A 24,549-nucleotide genomic window follows, 5' to 3' on the forward strand; every position below is an offset into this window, starting at 1 on the left:
AGAACCTTGTGATTTCTCTTAAAGAGACATGAGGTCACCTGGGACAACCAAAGGTAGGAGTATAGAGATGATAGGAGGCAGGAGCCCAAGGCTGAAGATTGGCCCAGGAGACACTGTGGGAGGTCACAAGGTCATAGAGTCTGGGTTCCTAACTAGGAACAGAGTGTAGTAAAGCCCAGAATGGGAAAGGTGAGACATCTGAGCTTGAGCTTTTAGCTGAGGAAATACCCAGGATGATGACAAGACCTAAAATGTCACCATAAAAATCATGGCTCCTATATATGAATTTATTCCATTCCTTTGACAAAATTTTATGCAGCACCTCCTATGTGCCAGCAATTCTTCTAGTGCTGGGGCCACAGCAGTCAATAAAACACGCACACATCCTTGTCTTTGTGAAGCCTACCTTCTAGTGGGAGCACTAGAAGTTGTCCAGCTCAACCTAAACTACTTCCTCACGTTTTTAACCTTCTCGACAAGCCACTTAGGTAGGTATTATCAAACTCATTTTTCAGACAAGGAAATTAAAGTTTGCCCCAAACCAAATAGCCAATAAATGGCAAAACCAGGTTCCAAACACTGATCTAGTTCTAAAGTTCATGCTTATAAAAACTGTTCTATATTTCATCTCTGTGCTGCTGAATAGTTTTGGTAGGTAAAGAGGAAAGCCTTAAGAATTGAGGAGCTTAGGACCTGTAAGGTCAGAATGTTAGGCCCCTCCCATGAGTGCTGAGTGTCTAAGAATGATGGGATAAGATGAGGTACAGACAGAAACTTGAACTTGGCAGTGAAGGCCTGGAAGAAATGAAAGTGTGCTATGAAGAGTAGTAAGAGGAAGTGTGGATTTCAAAGGTGAAGAGATGACAGACACATGAGGAGGAGCAGCCCTGGTTTGCATGAAGATCAACTGCTTCCTCACTCCTGCTGAGTGGGGAGGGAGCGGGAGAACCCGTGTCTTCCGTTGTAGAAGATCTTTGAGTCTCTGTGAGAAAGCCAGATGCTTTGTTTGGGCAAGGAGGTGAAAGGGGCAGGCATGGCAGAAACTGCTGAGGTTGGTAGAGCATCCCAGAGCATCCTGTCAGAGGCTGGTAGACAGATGGACAAACGGCTGGGGTGGCGAAGGATTTAGTTCCCAAAGAGTTGGCAAGAGAGGCAAGGAAGCTGGGTGACAGGCTGGAGACGCCAGTTAGAAGAAAGGCAGGGTAGCTGGAATCTTGTGAGAGGGGGTTGAAGGGTTGCATGTGCCAAGTTCCAAGTGGAATGTCAGAGAGGGCAAGTCCAACTGCAAATGTACCTGCCTAGGTGTGTATCACCCATCAATGGCCTCCTTTCTGCCTTTGGTGCTGAGGAAAGGAGGCTCTGGCATCACGAGAACAAGGGAAGCTTGATTGTGGCTAGTCTACCATATTGAATTCAGAGGTATTTGTGATTATCAGATTAGGAAAAGCCAGGTATATGCTATTTCACAGCCATACCATCTCATCATAACCTTGCCAGGAGTCTATGGTGACATCAAATTCCTGATTATCGGAACCAAGCTTTTGTAAATTTCTGAGATCCTGCATTGTCCAGCTAGCAGGTACCGAAGAGGGTAATCTGGATGGTCTGGCCTGGAGAAAATGCCCCCAAAATCTAAGTTAGAGATTTCATCAGCTGTATTTTAAAATAGCTGATCTGTTCCTTTGACTAATGCTTCTCCAATTTGTAATTTTAAAGGTTTTGATGAGGTAAGGGGAAGGAGGAAGGATCCATTCCAGGTGTACCAAATAGTCCTAGAGGCCAATGGTATACACACAGGAGTGAAGTGATAGGGTGTAGGCAGGAGAAGAGGGATCCTAGTTTATAATGTCTGGGGTGTGAGTACATCCAAACTTTAATGTGTATGTAAGTCACCTAGGATCTTTTGAAAATGCAGATGCCGTTTCAGTGAGTCTAGGGTGGGACCTGAGATTCTGCTTAACATATTTAGCAATCTGCAAGGTGATGCTCTTGCTGCTGGCCTGCAGACCATACTTTGAGTAGCAGTGACCTACGCTACATAACTAGTCAAAAGTTAGCTTCAAAAGATGGCTTGTTTTTAAGGTAAGAAGGCTATTGACCAATCCATTAAAACCCACTGGGCATCAAATTTATGGATAATAGTAAAATGATTGTAAAACTGATACCCAGAGTTTATAGGTTTAAAACCTGATTCTCCCATTTTTTAGTGATAAAACTTTGGGCAAATCATGATCATCTCTGAGTCTCAGTTTCTGCATCTAAAAGAGTAGTGGTATTAAGATCTGCTTGAGTCGCCTGACCACATAGGGTGGATGTGAGGGTCAGATGCCACAACTTAGTAAAAGTGCTTTACAAACTGAAAGTGCTGCCCACATGTAAGCATTATTATTATTATTATTATTATTATTATTATTATGCTATTTGAAACTAAAGAAACCTTAAAATTGCTCCCATTTCCACTGGTTTTATTTTAACAGATAGATAAAATTGCCAAATGTTAATCCTGACACTGTGTTAAGCACAGTAAGGATTATTTGGTTCACTCCTCACAATTAGTAACATTAGTGCTATTAATTAGTAGTACTAATATTAGTAATACTAATGTTAGCCCCATTCTACAGATGAGGAAAGTAAGGCCCAGTATGTTAAGACGATGCCCAGCTGCTAAGCATTGATTCTCTGACATGAATTCAGTCTGACTCTCCAAAATTCAAGCTCTTATTCACTGTGTTCAATTGATTCGCTGGAGCAAACATCCAGCATCATAGAAGAAGGTGATGGTTTAGAGCAGAGGTTGGCAAACTTTTTCTCTAAAGAGCAAGATAGCAAATATTTTAAGTCTTGCATGCCAAATTTAGGTCTCTCTTGCAACCATTTTACTCTGTCATTGCAGCGCAAAAGCAGTCACAGACAATCCATAAAGGAATGGGTATGACTGTGTTTCAATAAAATGTTCGTTACAGAAACAGGTGGCAGGCTGGATTTGGCCTTCTGTCTCTAGTTTGCGGATGGTTGGTCTAGAAGATTCTGAGTCGTCCAATATGGTAGCCACTAGCCACACGTGGCTATTTATTTATTTATTTATTTATTTACTTAGTGAGGAAGATTGGCCCTGAGCTAACATCTGTTGCTGGTCTTCCTCTGTTGTATGTGGGATGCTGCCACAGCATGGCTTGATGAGCAGTGCCAAGTCCATGCCCAGGATCCGAACCTGCAAACCCCAGGCTGCCGAAGTGGAACTTGCAAACTTAACCACTACATCACCAGGCAGGCCCCACATGTGGCTATTTAAATTTAAATTTTTTTAGTTAAATTAAAAATTCAATTCTTCAGGTTCGGCCCAGTGGCCAAATGGTTAAGTTTGCATGCTCTGCTTTGGCGGCCCAAGGTTTTGCCAGTTTGCATCCTGGGTGCGGACATGGCATCACTCATTAAGCCATGCTGAGGCAGCATCCCACAGGCCACCACTAGAAGGACCCACAACTAAAAAATATACAACTGTGTACTGGGGGGCTGTGGGAGAAAAAGGAAAAAAATAAAATCTTAAAAAAAAAAAATTCCAATTCTTCAGTTGCAATAGCTACATGTTGAGTGCTCAATAGACACAGTGGTTAGTGCCTACTGTGTTGAACACTATAGAGAACATTTCCATCATCACAGAAAGGTTTATTGGAGAGCCCTGGTTTAGACCATCTTTGGGGGTAGAGGAGAAATCCCTTACGAGTAGCTGGAAGTTCTGAACCCTGGCTCTGCTGGTTAACCAGCTATATGACTCTAAGTAAATCACACCGTCCCCCAGAGCCTGGGTTAATGCACACACAAAATGGGGATAATACCTTCCTCATCCTGGTGCTGTAGGAACTGAATAAGAAAATATATGAAAAGCACTTTGTAATCTGTTAGGATTACAGATACTAATACAGATTATGCACAAACATAAGCCGTCATCAGGTTTCTAACTGTTAGTTGAAATGTGAGAAAATGTGTGAAGGCAGAATTTATGTATGTACCTGAATTGAGAGAAATGGATTTTCTTTTAAATCACCCAGAAGCGATTGGGATGTCAGAGTTACCAAAATAAGGAAATCTTATTATTTGTACAGTATTCTAATTTTCAGACAGGAAAGAGACACTAAACCAGGCTGATCTCAGTGGCCATTCATCTTTCAGAGCTCGGAATTGCGTTAGTAATGCTTAACACCTTCAGGAAACAGATGAAACTGGACGAAAGCTGAGATGAAATCAGGGAGGTCACAGTGTCCTTCCTGAAAGAGATCAAAGGTTTATTCTTATTTGTCACATTCCAAGTTAAGAAGGATGGTGTTATCTCACATCAAAGGTTCTAGCCCTTTCCTGTTGATTCTCCTTCACAGGGGACCCTTTGCACCACATCCACTGCGGAGCCCCACACAGGTCAAGGATAAGGCTCAAGTCTGCAGAGTGATAGGTCAGGCCCTCGGATGCCCAGATGGTTCCCATATCTCTGTGGTTCCCAGGGCCTCTCTCCTTCCTCCCTCTGTTCCTAATCCCAGCCATAAATCTCCCTTCTAGGAAAACCCCTGCTGTCACTTCCCTTCCCGTCAGTCTGCTGTCCCCTCAGAGATTCTGTCCCTCAGGGTCCTGGGGGTCAGGTCACCCTCCAGCTCTAGGCCAATTTATGACTATCACTCATTTGATCATACAGAGAAGGTTTCTTCCTCTTTAGTGCTGGGGACAACCCTTCTGATTTCTGCCAATAATGGACAGCTATGTTTTGTAAGGATCCTTTCTTAGAGCTTTGCATACGAGCTTCCTGGAAGCTGTTTCACGTCTCTACCTTCTTTCCTATTTCTTTTCAGCTTTATTTGTCCCATTTCTTAAGTGCTCTAACAATTCACTTCTCTGCTATCCAGACAACACTTGTCTATCAGCCTAGAATGAAAGTTCTCATTCTCATCCACAGCTGCTGGTGGTGCATATTGGTTGAAACTTTAGGAAAGTAATTTGCGAATATTTTTCCAAATCCTTAACCATCTATACTCCACCTCTAGGGAAGTATCCTAAGCAAATAATAGAGATGCACTGAAAATTAATTAACAAGGATAATCATTACTATATTATTTATAATAGTGAAAAATTAGAAATAACCTATTTGTCAATAACAGGAAAAGAATAAAACAAACATCAAATTTAGAAATGGAAAGAAATATACCAAAATATTAACCATGAGTTTTGTCTGGATATCTCTGGTTATCTCTAGAGTACCAATGATTTTTATTTTCTTCTTTCTCCTTTTCTAGTTTTTACAATGTGCATGTATATAATCAGAAAGAGGTTGTAAAAATGAAGGTTCTCACTGCCCTAGCCTCGCTATTTTATATCACTCTATAATATTCCCATCCAAAGATCCAAAATACAAATTTACAGGCTCACACAACTCTACTGTTAACCAGAGAGGTCCTTAGGGAGAGCCACACACAGGACCTCCATGTATATATTTGAGCAGAGAAACCTAAGAGCTTGGTGTGGAGTCCCTTACAATTGGATGCCAGTTTTGGAAGGAGACGGGTTAAGACCAAACTCCCTGAAAGCAGCAGCTATCAGCGGATCAGCATAGGGAATGTAATTGCCAATCCTGCCACGAAATCCCTCTTGTTGTCATCATTGTCCCTGTAGTGCTGAAGAAATGGCTCTCATGGAGCTAAGGGACAAGTTGTCTCTGCAGATGGAAGCAGTTGGGAAGGAACAAGAGCTGACCAAGAAGAACAATGGTTTTCTCCAAAATATCGATGCAGCTGAAGGCACAATGCAGACGTAAGTCGGGGCTGAGCTCTCAGGAGCAGTTTCTGGAGTTCTGTCTGGAAACTTCCTTTGGCAAGATGCAAGTGAGGATATTTCCAAGTTCAGGGTTGGGGTTGACATTCTTCTCCACAATTCTTCTAATTTTGACCTCATGATATTTATCGTGGTAAGTCCTGTGAGGCACTAAAGGGGCCCATGATCATAAACTAGGCAGACATCCGTTGGATAGAAATGGTCAAGACTCTAGTCCCAATTTATGAAAATATGTTCATTGTTTTGTGCCTTTATTATCTTCACCTGCTAAAGATATAAACCATTTGAAATACTTTCCAGAGTAGAGGAAATACAAATATTCATATAAATACATATATCCATTTTTTAATCAACGATAAGACTGTATACTAGGATAACCCAATGGTTAAGAACCTTTTTAAACAGGAAGAACTTTTTGAAGGTAAAAGATTTTCCAGAACCCCTCATTTGTCAAAAAAGCTGAGTATGATATCAAAGATGTTTTTAAATGCATTTATAATTTATTAGTAAGAGTAGCATACACATTTGGAAACTGGGGAGTATTTATTTATGTGAGCAATATTTATTCAGTCTATAAAAATGTATGTAGATTCCGGGACCCCTTTCTATGCAGGGTACATGTAGAGTGCTCCCCACCTCAGGGTTCAAGGCCCACAGACTGAGAACCACTACTATAGACCTCCATTACAAATTTTTTGTGATCCATTCAAAAGTATATGTGTGTGTGTACATGTATACACATATACGCACTCAAGCAAAATAACAATAGTGCAATAGGGAGTGGGCAAAAAAATCAACACAATTATCATAGAAAAGGAAATACAGATGAGTTTTATATATATAGGCGAAGATGCTGAATCTCACTCATAAAAAGAGATTAAAACTAAAATGAGATGCCAGTTTAAGCATTCCAGATTGGCAAAGGTTAAAAACTTTAATAATACATGCTTGTAGAAAAGGAGTCAAAAACAGGCATTCTCATTATTTTTGCTGGATGTGTAAATGGATTCAATCTCTTGAATGCATAATTTGGTAAAATCTATCAAAATTTAAAATATACATATGTATTGACCCAGCAATTCTATTTTTAGGGTTATCCGATAGATGTACATGTACTCATCAACACATGGTGTGTAGGGATAGTCATTGCAGCCTTGTTTGTAGTAGCAATTGATTGGAAACAATCTATATATCCATTAATAAGAAACTGATTAGCAGATTACTGTATAGCTCTATGATGGAATACCATATAACCAATTTTTGTGTGTGTGTGTGAGGAAGATTGGCCCTAAGCTAACATCTTCCTCTTTTTGCTTGAGGAAGACTGTTGCTGAGCTAACATCTGTGCCAACCTTCCTCTATTTTATATGTGGAATGCTGCCACAGCATGGCTTGCTGAATGGTGTGTAGGTCTGTGCCTGGGATCTGAACCTGCGCATCCCAGGCTGCCAAAGTGGAGCATGTGAATTCAACCGCTACACCACTAGGCTGGCCTCCCATATAACCATTTTTTAAATGAGGCAGCTCTGTATATAGTAATATGAAAGGGGCTCCAATACAGGTTGTTTAAAAAGCACATGAGGTACAGAATAGTGTGTATAATGCACTCTCATTTATATTTTAAAAGGAATATATATTTATATAAACATAGCTGCTTTTTTATGCATAGAATCTCTGTGGAAGAATAAAGAAAAAACTAGTAAATGTTCGGGGGAAAACTCAGGGGGGGGTTAGAGATCAAGATGGTGTCATAGATTTCTCCTTGTACACAGTCTTTTGTACCATATGACACTTTCTAACTCTACTTTTTAAAAAAGGATATTTATTATGTGTTTATTTTACACACACAGTTGCACACACACACAGCTGCAGTGGCTTTAGAATTTGGACTCTCACTGTTAAATCATTTATTGATTCAGTCAATAAATATTTATCCAGCCTCTCTATTCCTATTTTGTGCAATATACTACGCTAGACATTATTCACGCAGAACGAAATCAGTACAAGAATAGCGGGTGCTCCTTGGGGCGGGGAAAGATCCCAGTGTTCTCCCTCTAGGGGTAGCCCTAAACTATAGATCTAAGGCCTTATAACAGCATCTGTTTGATTGTGTGGCTTGCAGTTTGCTAAGGGAATTTACCAAAATGGACCACGTCTTGGACAGATCAGATGATGAGGACGAGATTTTCTCTGAAAACCCTCAAACTGACTTTCTTCGAGAGGTGGAGACTGAAGAATGGGTAAGGGAGAGACTTAAATGTCACAGTAGGTGAAGAGAAGAACTTCACATCTCACATCTCAAGGTGGTAAAGAAATATTGGAGGGGTTCCTCATAATAGGCGCGGGACATTGAGAGCTTGAAGCCAGGAGAGAGGCATCGTCTCCTCTGAGGGCTGCTGTCATCGCACAAGGGACTTACTAGCCTTCCTATGCAGAAAAATTATGCATTATATGTTAATTTTGTCCTTGGGATTTGTGAAATAACTGTGATATTTCTCACCTTAGAGCAAATTGCCATATGTAAAATCGCCCCCTGGTCGCTGAATTGTCTTCCAATAGAATGGATCAACTTATTCTTAGTTCAGCCTGGCCCTCTCGAGGTCTTTGAAATTCAGTCACCCAGCTGACATGCAATGGAGGAAATTTTGACAAAAACGCCTGAGATAGTCCTGGAAAGAGTTCATGCTTTCACTACCATTTACATCAAAGAAAGATGTGGCTGAGACTCCCTTTTGTTATTGATGAGCGAATCTCTCCATAGATTTCCCACACTATTGGCTACAGAAGTAGGTAGCTTCAACCAGTCAGAAAAACACACGAGAAAGGTGCAGTTGGAATTCCCCACTCCCAGGCTTATGAAGTCCCTGAAGGAAGCTCAGGATTCATCTCTTTCTCTACTTCTCTTTTGAATATATTTTGGATTTGGGGATGGCTAACTCTGCAAATCCATAGAAGGAAAGGTCTCAAAAGATTATCCTAGGGGCCGGCCTGGTGATGCAGCAATTAAGTTCACACATTCTGCTTCAGCAGCCTGGGGTTTGCAAGTTCGGATCCCGGGTGCAGACCTACACACTGCTTGTCAAGCCATTCTGTGGCAGGCGTCGCACATATAAAGTAGAGGAAGATGGGCACAGATGTTAGCTCAAGGCCAGGCTTCCTCAGCAAAAAGAGGAGGACTGGCAGCAGCTGTTAGCTCAGGGCTAATCTTCCTCCAAAAAAGAAAAGATTATCCTAAGCTGGACTTTACTTTCAAGTACTCTGACGTAAGTAGACAAAGAAACAAAGAAACAGAAGGAGATGGAGGGTGTGAGAGGATAGAGTTAGAAGTGTGGAGAATAGATAATAATGAGACAGACAAGAAGTGGAAGGAAAGCCATCCATCCAGCCAGACATCTTTTATGGAAAAAAAGAATAATAGAACTGAATTAGAAGGGGAGTCTTAGGATGGAGTTTTTAGAAAGGCTGAGGATGGGGGGGGGGGCGGGGAATAGGAAATTGAGATGTGGGAGCTAGATCTTAGAAAACATGTGAATTGAAGGTATTACTCTATAAATAGTATCATCTGATTCTTTGCGGGGGAGCTTTGTTGCTGGACTCCAGGCAAGGGCTGCTACCAATGGACCTAGTTTGCCATGACACCTTCCCTGCATCCATGGTACAACGTGCCCAGCCAAATCCTGTTCATCAGTGAACTATCACACCATCGCTTGTTGACCCAGGGCAGAATAAGTCTAACTAGAGAATAAAATGATTGGCTCTGTAAGACTTTAGCAGGTAGTGTGCACTCTCGGGGTATAAGGCGTGTGGACTACTTCTTGCAAACTTTCAGTCAGGTCTGTTAAACTTAAGGTTTAACAGAAGGTTTTAAAAAATTTATGATTGTACTTCTTTATATTATTTATATGGAAAATTCTATAATTAGCTAAAAATAAATCATATGCAGTTACATAATTAAAAAATAAGTATTAATAAATTTGACTTTCTGTTGGTAAAAGGATAAATAGACAACCTCTTCAGGAAGAAGCGTTTTTCTCCTATTTTCTGAAAGGAAACCGGAAGGTCTCTACTTTGCATAATCTTACATTTGTCTTTTTAGAAGAGAAGATCATAAAATTTAAAGGACAGTTTCAGAAAATGGACAGAGTTAATAGAAGTTAAAGAATATCTATTGTTGGCCTAGTTAACAAAATGCACTTTTTAGCCAGACTACCAAAGACTAGCCAGACTATCTAACCATTAACCACCACCATCCCCCACCGCCAAATATTTAGAAATGAATATTTTGTTCTGCTTCACATTTCCTGATTCCCGGTACTGCTATGGACAGTGTTGATTTCGGATGCCAGATGAGTGAACAGATTTTCCTATTTCCTGCTTTTGTTGCAGTTCTCACAAGCAGAACGTATTTACCTACCTCTGAAGTCTATTTATTCTAAAACCACTTATTGAGCAGCCACTGTGTGGTAGGTGATGTCTAGCGCTGGGAATATATGTACTAGGAGGGACACAGACAAGCTAATGGCTATGTATGACGAAATCCGTGCTGGAAGTAGCAGATGTGCCATGAAGTACGTGGAAGGGCTGTCCAGGGAGATGACTGGGATTATGACAATGGAGTTTGAAGGATAAACTGGATGGGAGAAAGGCATTTCAGAAAGAAGGAACAGCACGTGCAAAGACAAAGGGGCCAAAGAGGCACTGTGTTCTGAGAGAGGAGGAGTGAAAGGAAAGGCCTGACAGGCAGCAGGCAGGACCTGGTGGAGGTGGAGCAGGATGCAGGCTGGAAGCTAGGACGCCAGTTGGAGTTGAGAATTGATGAGGACCGAAGTAAGGCGGTGGCGATGGGGGAAAAAGGACGCAGATTTACAAGACAGGTGTTATTGGACTTGGACACCAAGTGGTTACGACATGGGTAATGAAGAGGGAAAAGAATGTCTCCTGTGAACACTTCTTCCAGGGTTAGGTAGGGACATCTGGATGGATAGAGAGAACATATGCAAGGCTGGGGAATCTGGACAAGCAAGAGGAGAAATAACATGAGTTCAGGTTTTTACTTACTGAGTTGAGGTGCCTATGGAACATCCAAATGAGGATAGATGAGCTCTTCAAAGTGCTACACATAAATGGAAAGTAGTGCTCTTAGACTGTGTATTTCATGCAAGAACACTTTTAGTTTGTTATTAAAACCTTACACACATAACTCTTTATGTGTTCAATCCTGCAGATTTAAAAAAATCTTCTATTTCTACTTCCTGCCTTTTGACTCTTTGGTGGTATATTAACCATTACAGGGAATTGATTGGTGAAAACCAGAAATGTCGTCACAGATGACTGGACATAGACAGAACCCCAGCGATGATCTGGCCCAATTTTCCTATTATAGAACAAGAGACTGAGCTTCAGGCTGTTAGGTGACTTGTTCAACACCCACAGCAGTAGACAAGGCTTACACTCAGGCCCTCCGATTCCCAGCGTAGTGTCTTTCTCTACATCACAGCGTGTGTGTGCATTTCTGCTGCTTTTGAATATCCTGGCAAAAGATTTGGTGGGAAGACATTGAAATTATGGATGCTTTTTTATTTATGAAGAGGTAGCTAAGATCTAGTGGAGTCATATAGTACACGGAAAATCTAGCCTTGGTTTCTTCATCTGTAAATATGACAATAATCCTTACATCGCCAGTGAGGTGCCACTGGGTTGTGAGAGCGACAGAGGAAGGGGCTAAATATTTCTTAATCTGAACTGTTGATGAAAATAATCCATAACTAATCTATAAATGAAAATTTGGGTGAGATTATTCTGAGCAAACATGTGAGGATCATGGCCCAGGACCTTTCTTCCCGAAGGAAGAAAGGGCACCACAGAAGTCAGGTGTACAGAGTGGTTATGTAGCCCCAAAGAGGATGTTTCACATATGATTGAAATGTCCTTTTTACAATAGTCATGAGACTGCTCCGTCAGCACAGCGATTGATGGACACAGCAGGTAGTAGGTCGCTGTCTGGGTGGACACAGCAGGGTGGCAGTTCTGTTGTCTCGTGCTGGATGGTCACAGGTGAGCACAGCAATCAGTTCCTAGCCTAAGGAAAGATGCTTATCCTTAAGGAAATGCCAATGTGAGGGAAGTTACACCTTTATCCTAAGTCCACTTGTTCTTGTCTGGAAATGCTTAAAGTAGATATACAACGCATGCTCAACGGCCCTATCAGGCCCTTTTGGAAAAACAAAGTCAGGCCGAATTAGGTTTACACCACATGGCTTCTTCATATACTCCAATATATCCTATTGCTTGCCATTTCTATTTGTCAGGACCCAAGGCCTAGATATGATTAAAAGAGCCATGGTCTTGGAATCAGAAAACCTAGTTACGGTTCTAGTCCTTACACTTACCAGCTGTATGTATTGGTTTCCCATGGCTGCTGCAACACATTATCACAAACTTAGTGGCTTAAAACAGTAAAAATTGTGTTCTCTCATAGTTCTGGAGGCCAGAATTCTGAAATCAAGGGGTTAGCAGGGCCGTGTTCCCTCTGAAGCCTCTGGGGGAGAATCCTTCCTTGCTTGTTCCAACTTTTAGTGTCCCCAGACATTCCTTGGCTTGTGGCTGTGTAACTCCAATGTATGCCTGTCTTCACATGACCTTCTTTGTGTCTGTCTTCTCCTCTTCTGTTTCTCATTAAGACCCTTGTCATCGGAGTAGGGCCCACCCAGGTAATTCAAGATAATCTCATTTCAAGACCCTTAACTTAATTACATCTGCAAAGATTCTTTTTCTAATATAAATTCATATTCACAGGGTCCTATATCTTTTTGGGGTGACCGCTTAACCCTCTACACTCTATGACCTTGGGCAAATCACTAAATGTGAATGGCCTAGGGGATTTCAATACCTACTTTTCTCCACCTCAAGTCTATCATGAGAATTAAAAGAAATAGTGCACATAAAAGAAATTCTTTCTAAAGAGTTATGTGAATGTTAGTTATTCCTATTGACTTGGCCAGTAATTTATACAGACATTTCAATAAGAGACTGATCTGTTCTCCCTACTCTAATTTTTTCTCCTTCCAGTTTAAAAATAGTTTTGCTGAAAAACAAGAATTTCAAATGAAACTACTTCAAAGGACAGAAGAAATATTTCGCAATGTAGTTACTAAAGAAGAAAATATTTAAAGACAAACTATTGTCAATTGTGTGCATGCGTAGAATTGAAATACCAGAAAATGCTTTGAATGTTTTTCTAGAACAAGGCAAAGAATAAGAAATAAAGAAATAAGTTTTGTGAATCAAACTGATAGAGTTGGCTTTCCCCCGAACTCTTTATTATGAAAAAATGTAAATAAAAAGAAAACTTAATTATGCAGTGATCAATCATATCCTCACATCTAGATTTTATAATTATTACCATTTGTCACACTTGCTTTATCTTTATATATGTATAGGGATGGAATTTTCTGAGACATTCAAAAGTAGGTCAAAGACAGCAGGATACTTCATCCCTGTTTCCTTCAGAGAGGCTATCTAAAAATAAAGACTTTTTTCTACACAACCAAAATATCATTATCACATTAGGAAAAGTAGCAAAAATTCTATAATATAATCTAATATTCTCAATGCTCTCAATATTCGAATTTTCTCAGTTGTCCCCCAAATGTCTTTTATACACATTTTTTTTAACCAGTATCCAAACGAGATCTAAGCAATGCGTTTGGTTGCTATATCTCTTTAGACTCTCTTAATATAGAACAGTCTCACCACCTTATTCTTTTCCTTGACGTTGATTTTTTTGAAGAGACCAGTCAGTCATTTTATTTGAATGGAGTGTTGGAGTCCGTGGCCAGCATGAGGTCCGCCTGTGGACACTGATGTTCTACCCGTCCCTGCCCCAGCCTTCCTCTGTCAACGGAGTAAGAGGGCATGTCTGCTTATCTTACAAAGCCATTAGAAGGCTCCAGCCTCAGAGAGGGCTGTGTGCTTGCCCCTACAGAAGGGGGCATGGGTAGGCTAGAGGGACCACCACCTCTCGTGATAACCCTTTTGTCCTGCTTTGCTTCCTTCATCATCTTTATCAGGATGTGTTGGAGCCGGAGGCCGAGCATGACCAGGACCTGCAGAGTGAAGAGGATGAGCAAGAAACAGACTGCTTTCAACATGAGGACCCTCAAGTGTCCACATCTTTGCCGTTTTCAGAGGAGAACATCCCTGAATTGTAAGCCTTGGCATGAGCAAGAGGGAACACTTAATAATGTTTTGCGGTGGGGAAAAAGAAGTGTGGCAGAGAACTTAGGGAAAGACCAGAAGATTTAAAATCCATACATATCCTGAACCATAGAGCACTCATGTGCACAGGTGACTACCTGCACATTCCAGCGAGAATGCAGAGTAAGGACATTTCTAGGGATACAGACAGAGCCATGGGGATGTCTTTGCAAACTTTTCTTGGAGCTTGGAATTAATACACATCTCATCACTCTCCAATAATTTTCTAGATGTGAAAATTACTTTAATTATCATTAAAAATATATTGTTAAGTCCTTGTGAACTCTTTCCACATTGTATACCTCTTCCCCTCCCCCACAAGATGCAACCACCATCCTGAAATCTATACTTACCATTCATGGCATGCAGGGAAATTAAAAATATATCTATTTTTTTTTTTTTTACTAAATGTAAAATATGCTTTATCTTCTCCAGCCTTATAAAGATCTGTTAAAATAAATATCAAATAAGTGCCCAAACTTCTTTCTTGAGGCCTAACAGCCTATTTGGCCCATGTTGGTGACAGAAAATGAATAAGCAGACCAACTTGCCAAAAGTGCAAAAGAAGAGGGTTTTGGTGGGATGTTAGCTCAAGTGGCAGAGCACTCTCTTAGCAAAGGAACAGGGGTTTGGGCTATGCAAGATCTTTCCCACTTTTTATCTTAAAACTGATCATAATAATATTTCTGCAGGAGTCAGGAGAACATCTTCTTCCAGCTAAACCACTGGAATACACAGATGGGTCAACAAGTGAAAGAACTTGGAGCTGATCACACAGACTGGATGGAGAAAATTAAAAACATTATACAAAAAATTAACCTAACAGAAAACACAGTGAAGAGGTAATTGTAGGGTGTTGGGGTTGGTTAGAAAATAGTGAAGCTTCATAGCTCCAGAAACTTAAGAAACTCTGGGTTTAAGGTGGTAAAGTCTTAAGGAAAGTCTTTAGGAAAAGAAGTATAAAGTCTTCTGATCACACAGCAATGTTACAAAATCTCAAAGCCTATATCAAAGTTCTCTGCATCTTTGCGCTCTCTGCTCTCAAGTGAAGGACTTCATTCATAAGATTTTTCTGTGAAGCTACAATAATAGTTATCAAGGGTCCCAAAAGTTATCAAGTCCCCAATGATCCTTGAGTTTTTTCCAGTTTTGTCCAAAGGGATTCAACAAGTATAACATGAAACAAATATTAAAGTATGTTTGTTAATGCATATGTGAATTTAAGTGGAATGTTTTGAAATAAAACAGAAAAGATAAAAGTAATTGTTATTGATCTAGTCACTGGTGCAAAGAGAATGGGCTTTGGAGTCAGAGGGACCCAGGTTTGAATCCTGACACTGACACTTCTTGCATAAGCTAATCAACCTTTTTTAAGACTTGATTTCTGTCTTCTACAAAATGGGGCTAATGACAGCCCCCTCATTGGTTTATTGTGGGTGTTAAATAAAATACTGTATGTAAAGAATTGAATACATTGCCTGGTACATAACCAACAATTAACAAATGGAAGCTATTCATAGAAATAAATCCCTCTGGCCTTCTGAACCATCCTATCACATTCCAAACTCAGTTTCCTACTGTGGCGCTACGCCTCCTAGATGTTTTCTCATCTTTCAGTTAAACATCTCCTCTACATTCATTAGACATCACCATAACTTTCAGTTAAACAGTTAAACCTCTCTTCACAACTGCCTTCTGATCGTCCTCTCCAGAATGGCCTTTTTCTTCTTCCAAATCATTAGTAATATTCAGTTTTTAAAAGATTTTGTGGCTTTACTAATTCAAATCCTATACGTCAACTTTTCTTTTCATTTTTAAACTTAAGGTATAATTTATACACAGTAAAATTGTGTTTTTTATTGTACAGTTCTGCAAGTTTTGAAAAAGGCATACAGCTGTGCAGCCAGCACAGTGAAGATACAGACCACTTTCATCACTCCCCAAATCCCTCATGCCCCTTGTAGTGAACTGCTCTCCCCAGGCCAAGCTGCTGTTGACCACTGACTTACCCATATAGCTTGGCATTTTCCACAATTTCACATAAATGGAATCATACAGTATGTAGCCTTTTGAGTCTGTTTTCTTTCACTTGGTGTAATGCATTTGAGATTCATCCATGTTGTTGCATGCATCAGTAGCTTTGTCCTTTCTGTTGCTGGATAGTCTTCTGTTATATAAATATACCACAGTTTACACATTCACTAATTAAGGAATGTTTAGGTTTCTTGGCAATTATGAATACAGACACTATAAACATTCACATACAGTTTCTTGTGTGAATATACATTTTTATTTTCCTTGGGTAAACAAACAGGAGGGGAAACGCTGGGTCATATAGTAAGTGCATGTTTATAAGAAACTGCCAAACTGTTTGAAAATGGCTATGCCATTGTGCATGCCTGCCAACAGTGTATGAGAGTTCCAGTTGTTCTGCATCCCCTCCAGAGCTTGGTATTATCATGTTCTTTTTTTTTTTTTTTTTGAGGTGTAATTGACACATTATATTAGTTTCAGGTATACAACATAGTGGTTCAAAGTTTGTGTATGTTGATAAATGGTCATCACAGTAAGTCTAGTTAACATCCATTACCATACATAGTTAAAATTTTTTTTCTCTTGTGATGGGAACTTTTAAGATCTACTCTCTTAGCAACTTTCAAATATGCAATACAGTATTATTAACTGGTCACCATGCTGTATGTTACATCTCCATGACATTTATTTTATAACTGGAAGTTTGTTCTTTTTTCTTTACTGTAGCCATTCTAATAGGTATGTGGTCATATTTCATTGTGCTTTCTAATTTGCAATTAGCAAATAACTAATGACGTTGAGCATCTTTTCATTGCTTATTTGCCATATGTCTATCTTTTGGGGTGAAATGTCTGTTTACATCTTTTGCCCATTTTTAAAAATGAGTTGTTGGCTCATTATTACTTACTATTGAATTTTGATGGTTCTTTATATATTCTGGATAAAAGTCCAGATATTCGATGTGATTTGCAAATACTTTCTCCCAGTTTATGGCTTGTTTTTTCATACCCTTAACATTGTCTGTCAAAGAGCAGAAGTTCTTAATTTCTATAGAGCCCAATTTATCACCTTTTTTTTCTCTTATGGATCATGATTTAGTGTTGTACGTAAGAAATCTTTGCCTAACCCAAGGTCAGAAAGATTATTTCCGGTTTTTTTCCAGAATTTTTATAGTTTTAGATTTTACATTTAGGTCTATGACTCACTTTGAGTTAATTTTTGTATATGGTGTGAGGTTGTGTCTCAGTTCAGGCTGCTATAAGAGAATACTGTAGACTGGGTGACTTGAACAACAAAAATTTACTTCTCATAGTTCTGGAGGTTGGGAAGTCCCCCAGGGTGCCAGCATGATTGGGTTCTGGTGACAGCCCTCTTCCTGGTTTTCGGATGGCTATCTTTTTGTTGTGTCCTCACGTGGTGGAGAGAGACAGCTCTAGTCTCTCTCTTCTTGTAAGGACACTAATCCCATCATCGGGGCTCCACCCTCGTGACTCCATCCAAACCTAATTATCTCCCAAAGACTCCACCTCCCAATACCATCCCAGTGGGGGTTAGGGTTTCAATATATGCATTTTGGGGAAACACAAATATGCAATCCATCACAGGTAGACATCAAAGTTCCTTTTTTAATTTTTTTGCATGTGTATATCCCAGGATTCCTTTCTTTTTTCTTTTTTTGGCATATATATATCCAATTGTTACATCAACGTTGGTTGATAAGAGTTTACTTTCTCTATGGAATTACTTTGCACCATTGTCAAAAATCAATGGGTCATGTATGTGTGATTCTATTTCTGGATTCCATATTCTGCTCCATTTATCTAAATGTCTGTTTTTTCATTAATACCACAGTGCCTTGATTACTGTAGCTTTATATTAAGTCTCGAAATTAGGTATGAGAGTTATTCAATTTTGTTCTACTTTTTCAAAATTGTTTTGGCTATTCTAATTTTTTTGTTGTTTTCCATGTAGATTTTAGAATAAGCTTGTCAATCCTGCTGTGATTTTGATTGGAACTACCATTAATCTATAGACAAATTTGGGAAGAATTAACATTTTAGCAACATTGACTTTTTCAAGTCATGAACACAGTATTTCTATTTATTTAGGTGTTTGATTCCTTCCACCAGTGTTGCATAGTGTTCAGTGTACAAATATTTCACATTTTGTTAGATTTATGCCTAAGTATTTCAAGTTTTGATTTTATTATAAATGGTACTTTAAGTTTTTCAATTTCTAATTGTTAATTGCTAGTATATAGAAATGTAATTGATTTTTGTATGCTGACTTTGTGTCTTGTGACCTTGCTAAACTCATTTATTAGTTCCAGTATTTTTTGTAGGTTATTTGAGATTTTCCACACAGATAATCATGTCATCTGCAAATAGAGACAGCTTTATATGTTCCTTTTTTCATCTTTATGTTTTGACTTCCTTTTGCTGCCTTATTATATTGCCTAGAACCTCTAGCACCTTATTGAATAGGAGGGGTGCCGGCAGACACATTTACCCAGTTCTCAATCCTACAAGGAAGGCATTAAGTGTGATGCTGTCGTTTTGTTTTGTTTTTTAAAGATGCCCTTTCTCAAATTGAGAAACCTGAGATTTCTACTCCTAGTTTACTGAGGGAGAGGAATTTCTATTCCAAGGTTACTGAGATATTTTTAAAATCAGGAATGATACTGAATTTTTTCAATAGTTTTTGCTGCATCTATGAATGATCACGTTTCTTTATTTGTTTAGAGTCTCTTGATATGTTGAATTATAATGACTGATTTTGAATGCTGAACCAGCCTTGAATTTCCAGAATAAATGCCACTTGGTCATCATATATTATCCTTTCTACATATTTTTGGATTCAGTTATCAAAACGGAATTTTTACATGTATGTTAATGAGAGATATTAGCCTGTCTTTTTTTTCTTGTAATGTCTGGTGTTAGTATCAGAACAATACTTGCCTCAAAGAAAAAATTGGGATGCTTCCTGCCTGTTCTATTTTCTGGATGAGTTTGTGTAGAATTGGCATAATTTCTTCCTTAAATATTTGGTTGAATTCATCAGTGAAGGCATATTGCCTGGAGATTTCATTGTGGTAAGATTTTTAACTACAAATTTAATTTCTTTAATGATAGTAGGGCTACTCAGGCTACGGAGCTCTTGAGTATGCTTTAGCGATAGACAGTATCTTTCAAGGAACTTGCCCTTTTTATGTAAATTGTCAACTTTATTGGCTAAAATTACTAATATTTTATTTTGAAATAATTATAGATTCATAGGAGGTTTCAAGGAAATATATAGGATAGTCCCATGCACCCTTCTCTCAGCCTTTCCAAATGGTAACATCTTGCCCACCTCTAACACACCATCAAAATCAAGAAATTGACATTGGTACTATCAACAAAGCTCATGCAGACTTCACCAGTTATATGTGCACTCATGTGTGTGTATGTGTGTATATAGTTCTATGCAATTTTAGCATATGTGTAGCCTTGCATAACCACCATCAAAATCAAAATTCTCAACTGTACTATTGCACATGACTCTTTTGTGTTACCCCTGTATAGCCACAACCATTCCCTCCCACCCACCCCTAATCCCTGGCAACAACAAATCTTTTCCACATAACTATGATATTTCATGAATTTTACACAAATAAAATCATGCAGTATGTATCCTTCTGAGATTGGCTGTTTCACTGCGTATAATTTCCTTGAGATTTATCCAAGTTATCGCATGTATTAATATAAGTTCCTTCCTTTGCATTGCTGAGTAGTATTCCATAGTATGGAGATATACATGGTTTGGTTAACCATTCACCCACCAAAAGACAATTTTATAATTTCTAGTTTTTGGCTATTATGAATAAAGCTACTTTGAACATTCACGTACAACTTCCTGTGTGAAAATAAGCCTTTATTTCTCTGGGATAATTGCAAGAGAGCATAATTGCTGAGTCATATGGTAAGTCCATCTTTAGTTTTGACAAGAACTGCCAAACTATTTCCAGAGCGTCTGTACCATTTTACATTCCCACCACCAATGTATGAGTGATCCAATTTCTCCACATCCTCACCAGCATTTGGTGTAATCTCTATTTTTTACCTTAGCCATTCTGATAAGCTTGTCGTGCTATCTCATTGCATTTTTTTTTGAGGAAGATTAGCCCCGACCTAAGACCTGCTGCCAATCCTCCTCTTTTTGCTGAAGAAGACTGGCCCTGAACTAACATCCATGCCCTCCAATTTATACATGGGACGCCTGCCATAGCATGGCTTGACAAGTGCTGTGTAGGTCCACACTTGGGATCTGAACTGGGGAACACTGGGCCACCGAAGTGGAACGTGCAAACTTAACGGCTGTGCCACTGAGCCAGCCGCACTCTCATTGCATTTTTATTTGCATTTCTCTAATGGCTAACGGTGCTGAACATCCTTTCGTGTGTTTATTTACCATCTATATATCTTCTTGGTGAAATGTCTATGCATGTCTCTTGTTCATTTTCTAATTAGACAATTTTTTAATGTAGAGTTTTGAGAGGTTTCCATATATTGTACATATAAGACCTTTGCCAGATATGTGACATGTAAATCCATTTAACAGTCTTTGGCCAGGCAAAAGTTTTAAATTTTGATGAAGTCCAGTTTATCAATGTTCTCTCTTATATCTAGTGCTATTGGTGTCAAGTCTAAGAACTCTTCCTGGTCTTAGGTCCCAAAGATTTTCTGTGTGTTTTTCTAGAAATTTAACTAAGCTTCCATTTTAATTATTTTAATTTTCTGCTCCTATATCCAGTTAGGCCTTCACTATTATCTAGATAATTTAGAGTGGTTTTTACTTTCTTGATTTGCATTTATGGCTTTCCATTCCAACACAATCACTGCCCAAGAGTCCTCTTGTGTAGGAACAGGATTTCACTTTTGAAAGATCAAAAGATGAAAAAAGATTGTCCATTGGGTGATTTCTCTTAATCCACCGGACTTAGTCCCTCTCTTGGTCTATTTGCAGCTTAATAAATGAGGTGATGTCCCTGGAGGGCCAAATTGAAAAGCTGGAGTCACATCAGGACCTTAACCCTGATCAGGGGACAAACATCGAGGTAAGCTGGAAGGTTGGAAAAGACAAACTGGGAGGCTGTGGGGACGCTGACCCCTCTTCCCACCCCTTCTATAATTTATCAGGTCATAACAGGAATTAAAACCCACCTTCTGTTGCAAGGAGGAGTGCTTTCTGGCGGTCAGTTCTGAGTACTTTTCGCCTGGGTACCACCAATTCTATTCTCTGACAATACAAAAAGGCAAGACTTGTCTATTCTACCTAGAATCTCAGTCAGACAAATTTGATAGGCTTGATGCCGTCTTAAGATAATGATGAGAACCTTAAGGGAAAATTTCTCTTCTTAATCTTTGTATCCCAGCATCTAAAAGCACAGAGATGACATCCAGGAAATACATATTAGTGAAGAACAGCATACTTAGAATGTAAGAGATGAATTTGTGTTTGTCTTCAACGCCTTCATGAAGAGTTCCTGTGTTGGTTTTCACAATCTCCAGTTTTCCTGTTGTTCTGTCTCCTTGCATTTCTCAGAGACTCCTTCCAGAGAAAAGTTTAATTTTCCCTTTTTTAAAGACTCAGAATGTTAGAGCTGAAAAGTAGTGACCAACTTTGGACAAGATTCAGACTTCAGAGCATTGGCTAATAGTTTCTCTGCTAACTGTAGAAGAAAAGACTCTGAAAAAGGAAAAAGTCTGTGTCTAGCTACCTCTTTTCATTGAAATTACCAGCCTCTGTTTTAGCTCAAGCCAAAGGGTTTAAATTAAGTGGATTTTGGAAGAAATAAAGGAGAAATGTCTCTTTTATTGTAGGATGGTAATGTTTCTTTAGACCCCTCACATATTAAAAGCCATGTATAAATTAGCACAGGTTTGTCGTCAAGGAAAAAATTACTTTTTTTCCTTAAAAGATTGGTACCTGAGCTAACAACTCTTGCCAATCTTCTTTTTTTTTTTCTTCTCCCCAAAGTCCCCCAGTACATAGCTATATATTCCAGTTGTGAGTGCCTCTAGTTGTGCTATTTGGGAAGCCACCCCAGCATAGCCTGATGAGTGGTGCCATGTCCGTGCCCAGGATTCAACCGGTGAAACCCTTGGCCACCGAAGCGGAGCGCACGGACTTAACCACTCGGCCACAGGGCTGGCCCCGAAAAAATTACTTTTAACCGTGATTTAGTCCAACATTTTGAAGTTGCAATTCCATTTTGCGCTAGTCGAAATGTCAAGAATTTTTTTCACTATCCTTGGGCTTTGAAATGGCAAACTATGAAAAAAGGGACGAGGACAAAAGCCAAGAAATATTCTGCCTTAGGAAATTTCCTCCAAAAGTCATCCGTATTCCAGGAATGTGGATTTCAGCACGAGGTAGGGGAAGGGAAGGATGAATAACAATAGAATGAGGAGAAAGATAGAGGAGCACAAACATAAATGAAAGTGAAATTTTAAAAAACAAACAAGCAAGGGCTTAGGATAACATGAAAGGAGAAGGCAACACAAATATGTGTGGAGATTCTCTCTACTGGAGATGTACAGTCTTGTCTGCACTTAAAAAAAAAAAAACAGGCACAAACTCCAAAACTAGAAACAGCCTAAATGCCACCAATGGGTGTGCAGATAAACTGTGGTACATGTTACATGATGGAAGACTACTGAGCAATAAAAAGGAATGAACTTATTCATCCAACAACATGAATAAATCCCAAACTCATCATGCTAAGTACAAGAAGCCAGACTCAGAAGATTATATGCTTTATGATTCCATTTATGTAACATTCTGAAAAAGACAAAACTATAGAAACAGAAACTAGATGAACAGTTGCTGGAGTCAAGTGGGGAAACAAAAATGAGGACTGACAAAGGGATCAAGGAAATTCTGGGTGTGATGACAGTACGCGTTTATCAAAAATCACAGCACTGTACACTTACTTATAAAAGGTGAGTTTTACTGTACGTAAATTACATCTCAATAAACGCGACTTTTAAAAACTGACACAATCTCTGTCCTCAGTAATTCTAAAGGCTGATGACGAAGGCTGCCTAAAAACAAATGCAGTGCTATAAATGAGTAAGAAACTTTAAACGTAATTGTTACAGATGCAAAGTTAGTAGGGACGGCTGTAGGTTTAATCTGGTGAAGGGAAAAGTGAAGATTGTTAGAAATATATATACAGACAGCAAATAAAGTGTGGGAAAATTAAAGGAGAAATAAGTTAATAAAATTAAAATAATCTCCCATGCACTGGCTCATTTATTTCTCTTGAAGAAATAGAAGGACTCAGAAAGGCATGAAAGGGGAAGGAGGGAAAAATTGGTAAACTTATTTTAAAAAAAAGAAACAAATGTATTTAAAAGACCTTTAATTGAGGAAAAGACTTTGAGGTGTTGCCTGAAATTGAGCCCCTGAGTTTACAAAGCTTTCTAAAGTCTCCATACAAACATCCAGACTTTCATTCTGAAACTGACTCCTATCTCAGTTATCTTTGATATAATAATCTCTGATAAGTACTATATAAAAATGTTTACAATGTAAATAAACTAGGGCACCAAGTGATTATCACACCACAGCTCCTTTCTAGATAATTAAATCACACAATGCAGGAGTTGGTGATGAATAACTTGGTAGAAGAAGGGTGTAGACCATGCATTCTCTGGAAGAGCTTGAGGGCAAATGCTCCTATTACTTGTATCCAAACAGCACGATGACTAGCTCAATGGCCCGTTACGTAGGATGTGGCCAACAATATCTTGTTGATCTGATTTAATGTTGATTTTGGAGATCAGCACTCAGAACAGTAAGGAAAAAAATAGCTTCTATTAAATCTGAAACTTTTTGATCATGAATGAGCTTTCTCCTAAAAATCATTATTTGTTTTGTTTCAAGTCCATGCATTGTTCATTATAACTTTTGTTTTATGCCCTTTTGTTTTAAAGGAGAAGATCATGGAAATTAAAAAGCAATTAGGAGAAATCGCTAACGAAATTGTCCAGGTAACAATAAAATGGATTTATAACTAAGGAAAAAAACAGTTCTTCAAAGAAATCTCAGTTTAAGAGAATTTAGTGAGTGGAATCTAAAATTTGGTGAAAGATGAAAGACTTGGAATTTCAGACCTAGAAGAGAACTTACTGTCATTTAGTCTATACTTTCATTTTCAGAAAAGAAAAATGTGACTCAGAATGATGAAGTGACTTTTCGACATTTCCAGATGAAAAGAATCTGTCCTGCTCTTGCTCTCTCATTTAAAAAATAAAAAAATTATAAATATTTATTATATATATATATATATATATACACACACACACACTCATATACATACAATATACCGGCATATATTTTTTCTCCTAGCAAAAGTGCTATTTTAATAATAAAATGCTTATTTTAATAATTAAAACCTTA

General features: G+C 38.8%; 1 protein-coding gene across 7 annotated transcripts in view; it reads left to right on the plus strand.

The window, feature by feature from the left end:
* The first annotated feature begins 737 nt into the window (after positions 1-737).
* The window catches only part of SMCO2 (single-pass membrane protein with coiled-coil domains 2), a 30,885-nt gene continuing 7,073 nt past the window's right edge, over positions 738-24,549 (plus strand). The window contains exons 1-7 of one of the 7 annotated variants that reach the window (XM_070620873.1): positions 738-852; positions 5,656-5,793; positions 7,937-8,054; positions 13,884-14,020; positions 14,763-14,912; positions 21,109-21,199; positions 24,084-24,140. In XM_070620873.1, coding sequence (XP_070476974.1) covers positions 818-852; positions 5,656-5,793; positions 7,937-8,054; positions 13,884-14,020; positions 14,763-14,912; positions 21,109-21,199; positions 24,084-24,140 — 726 coding nt within the window. In that variant the 5' untranslated portion in view covers positions 738-817. Of the gene's footprint in view, positions 853-1,218; positions 1,580-5,655; positions 5,794-7,936; positions 8,055-13,883; positions 14,021-14,762; positions 14,913-21,108; positions 21,200-24,083; positions 24,141-24,549 lie in introns of those variants that run through there. The other 6 variants (XM_008515843.2, XM_008515848.2, XM_008515844.2 and 3 more) reach the window with 6 other exon arrangements.

Source organism: Equus przewalskii, chromosome 5 (genome assembly GCF_037783145.1).
Source record: "Equus przewalskii isolate Varuska chromosome 5, EquPr2, whole genome shotgun sequence".
NCBI classification, from domain to species: Eukaryota; Metazoa; Chordata; class Mammalia; order Perissodactyla; family Equidae; genus Equus; species Equus przewalskii.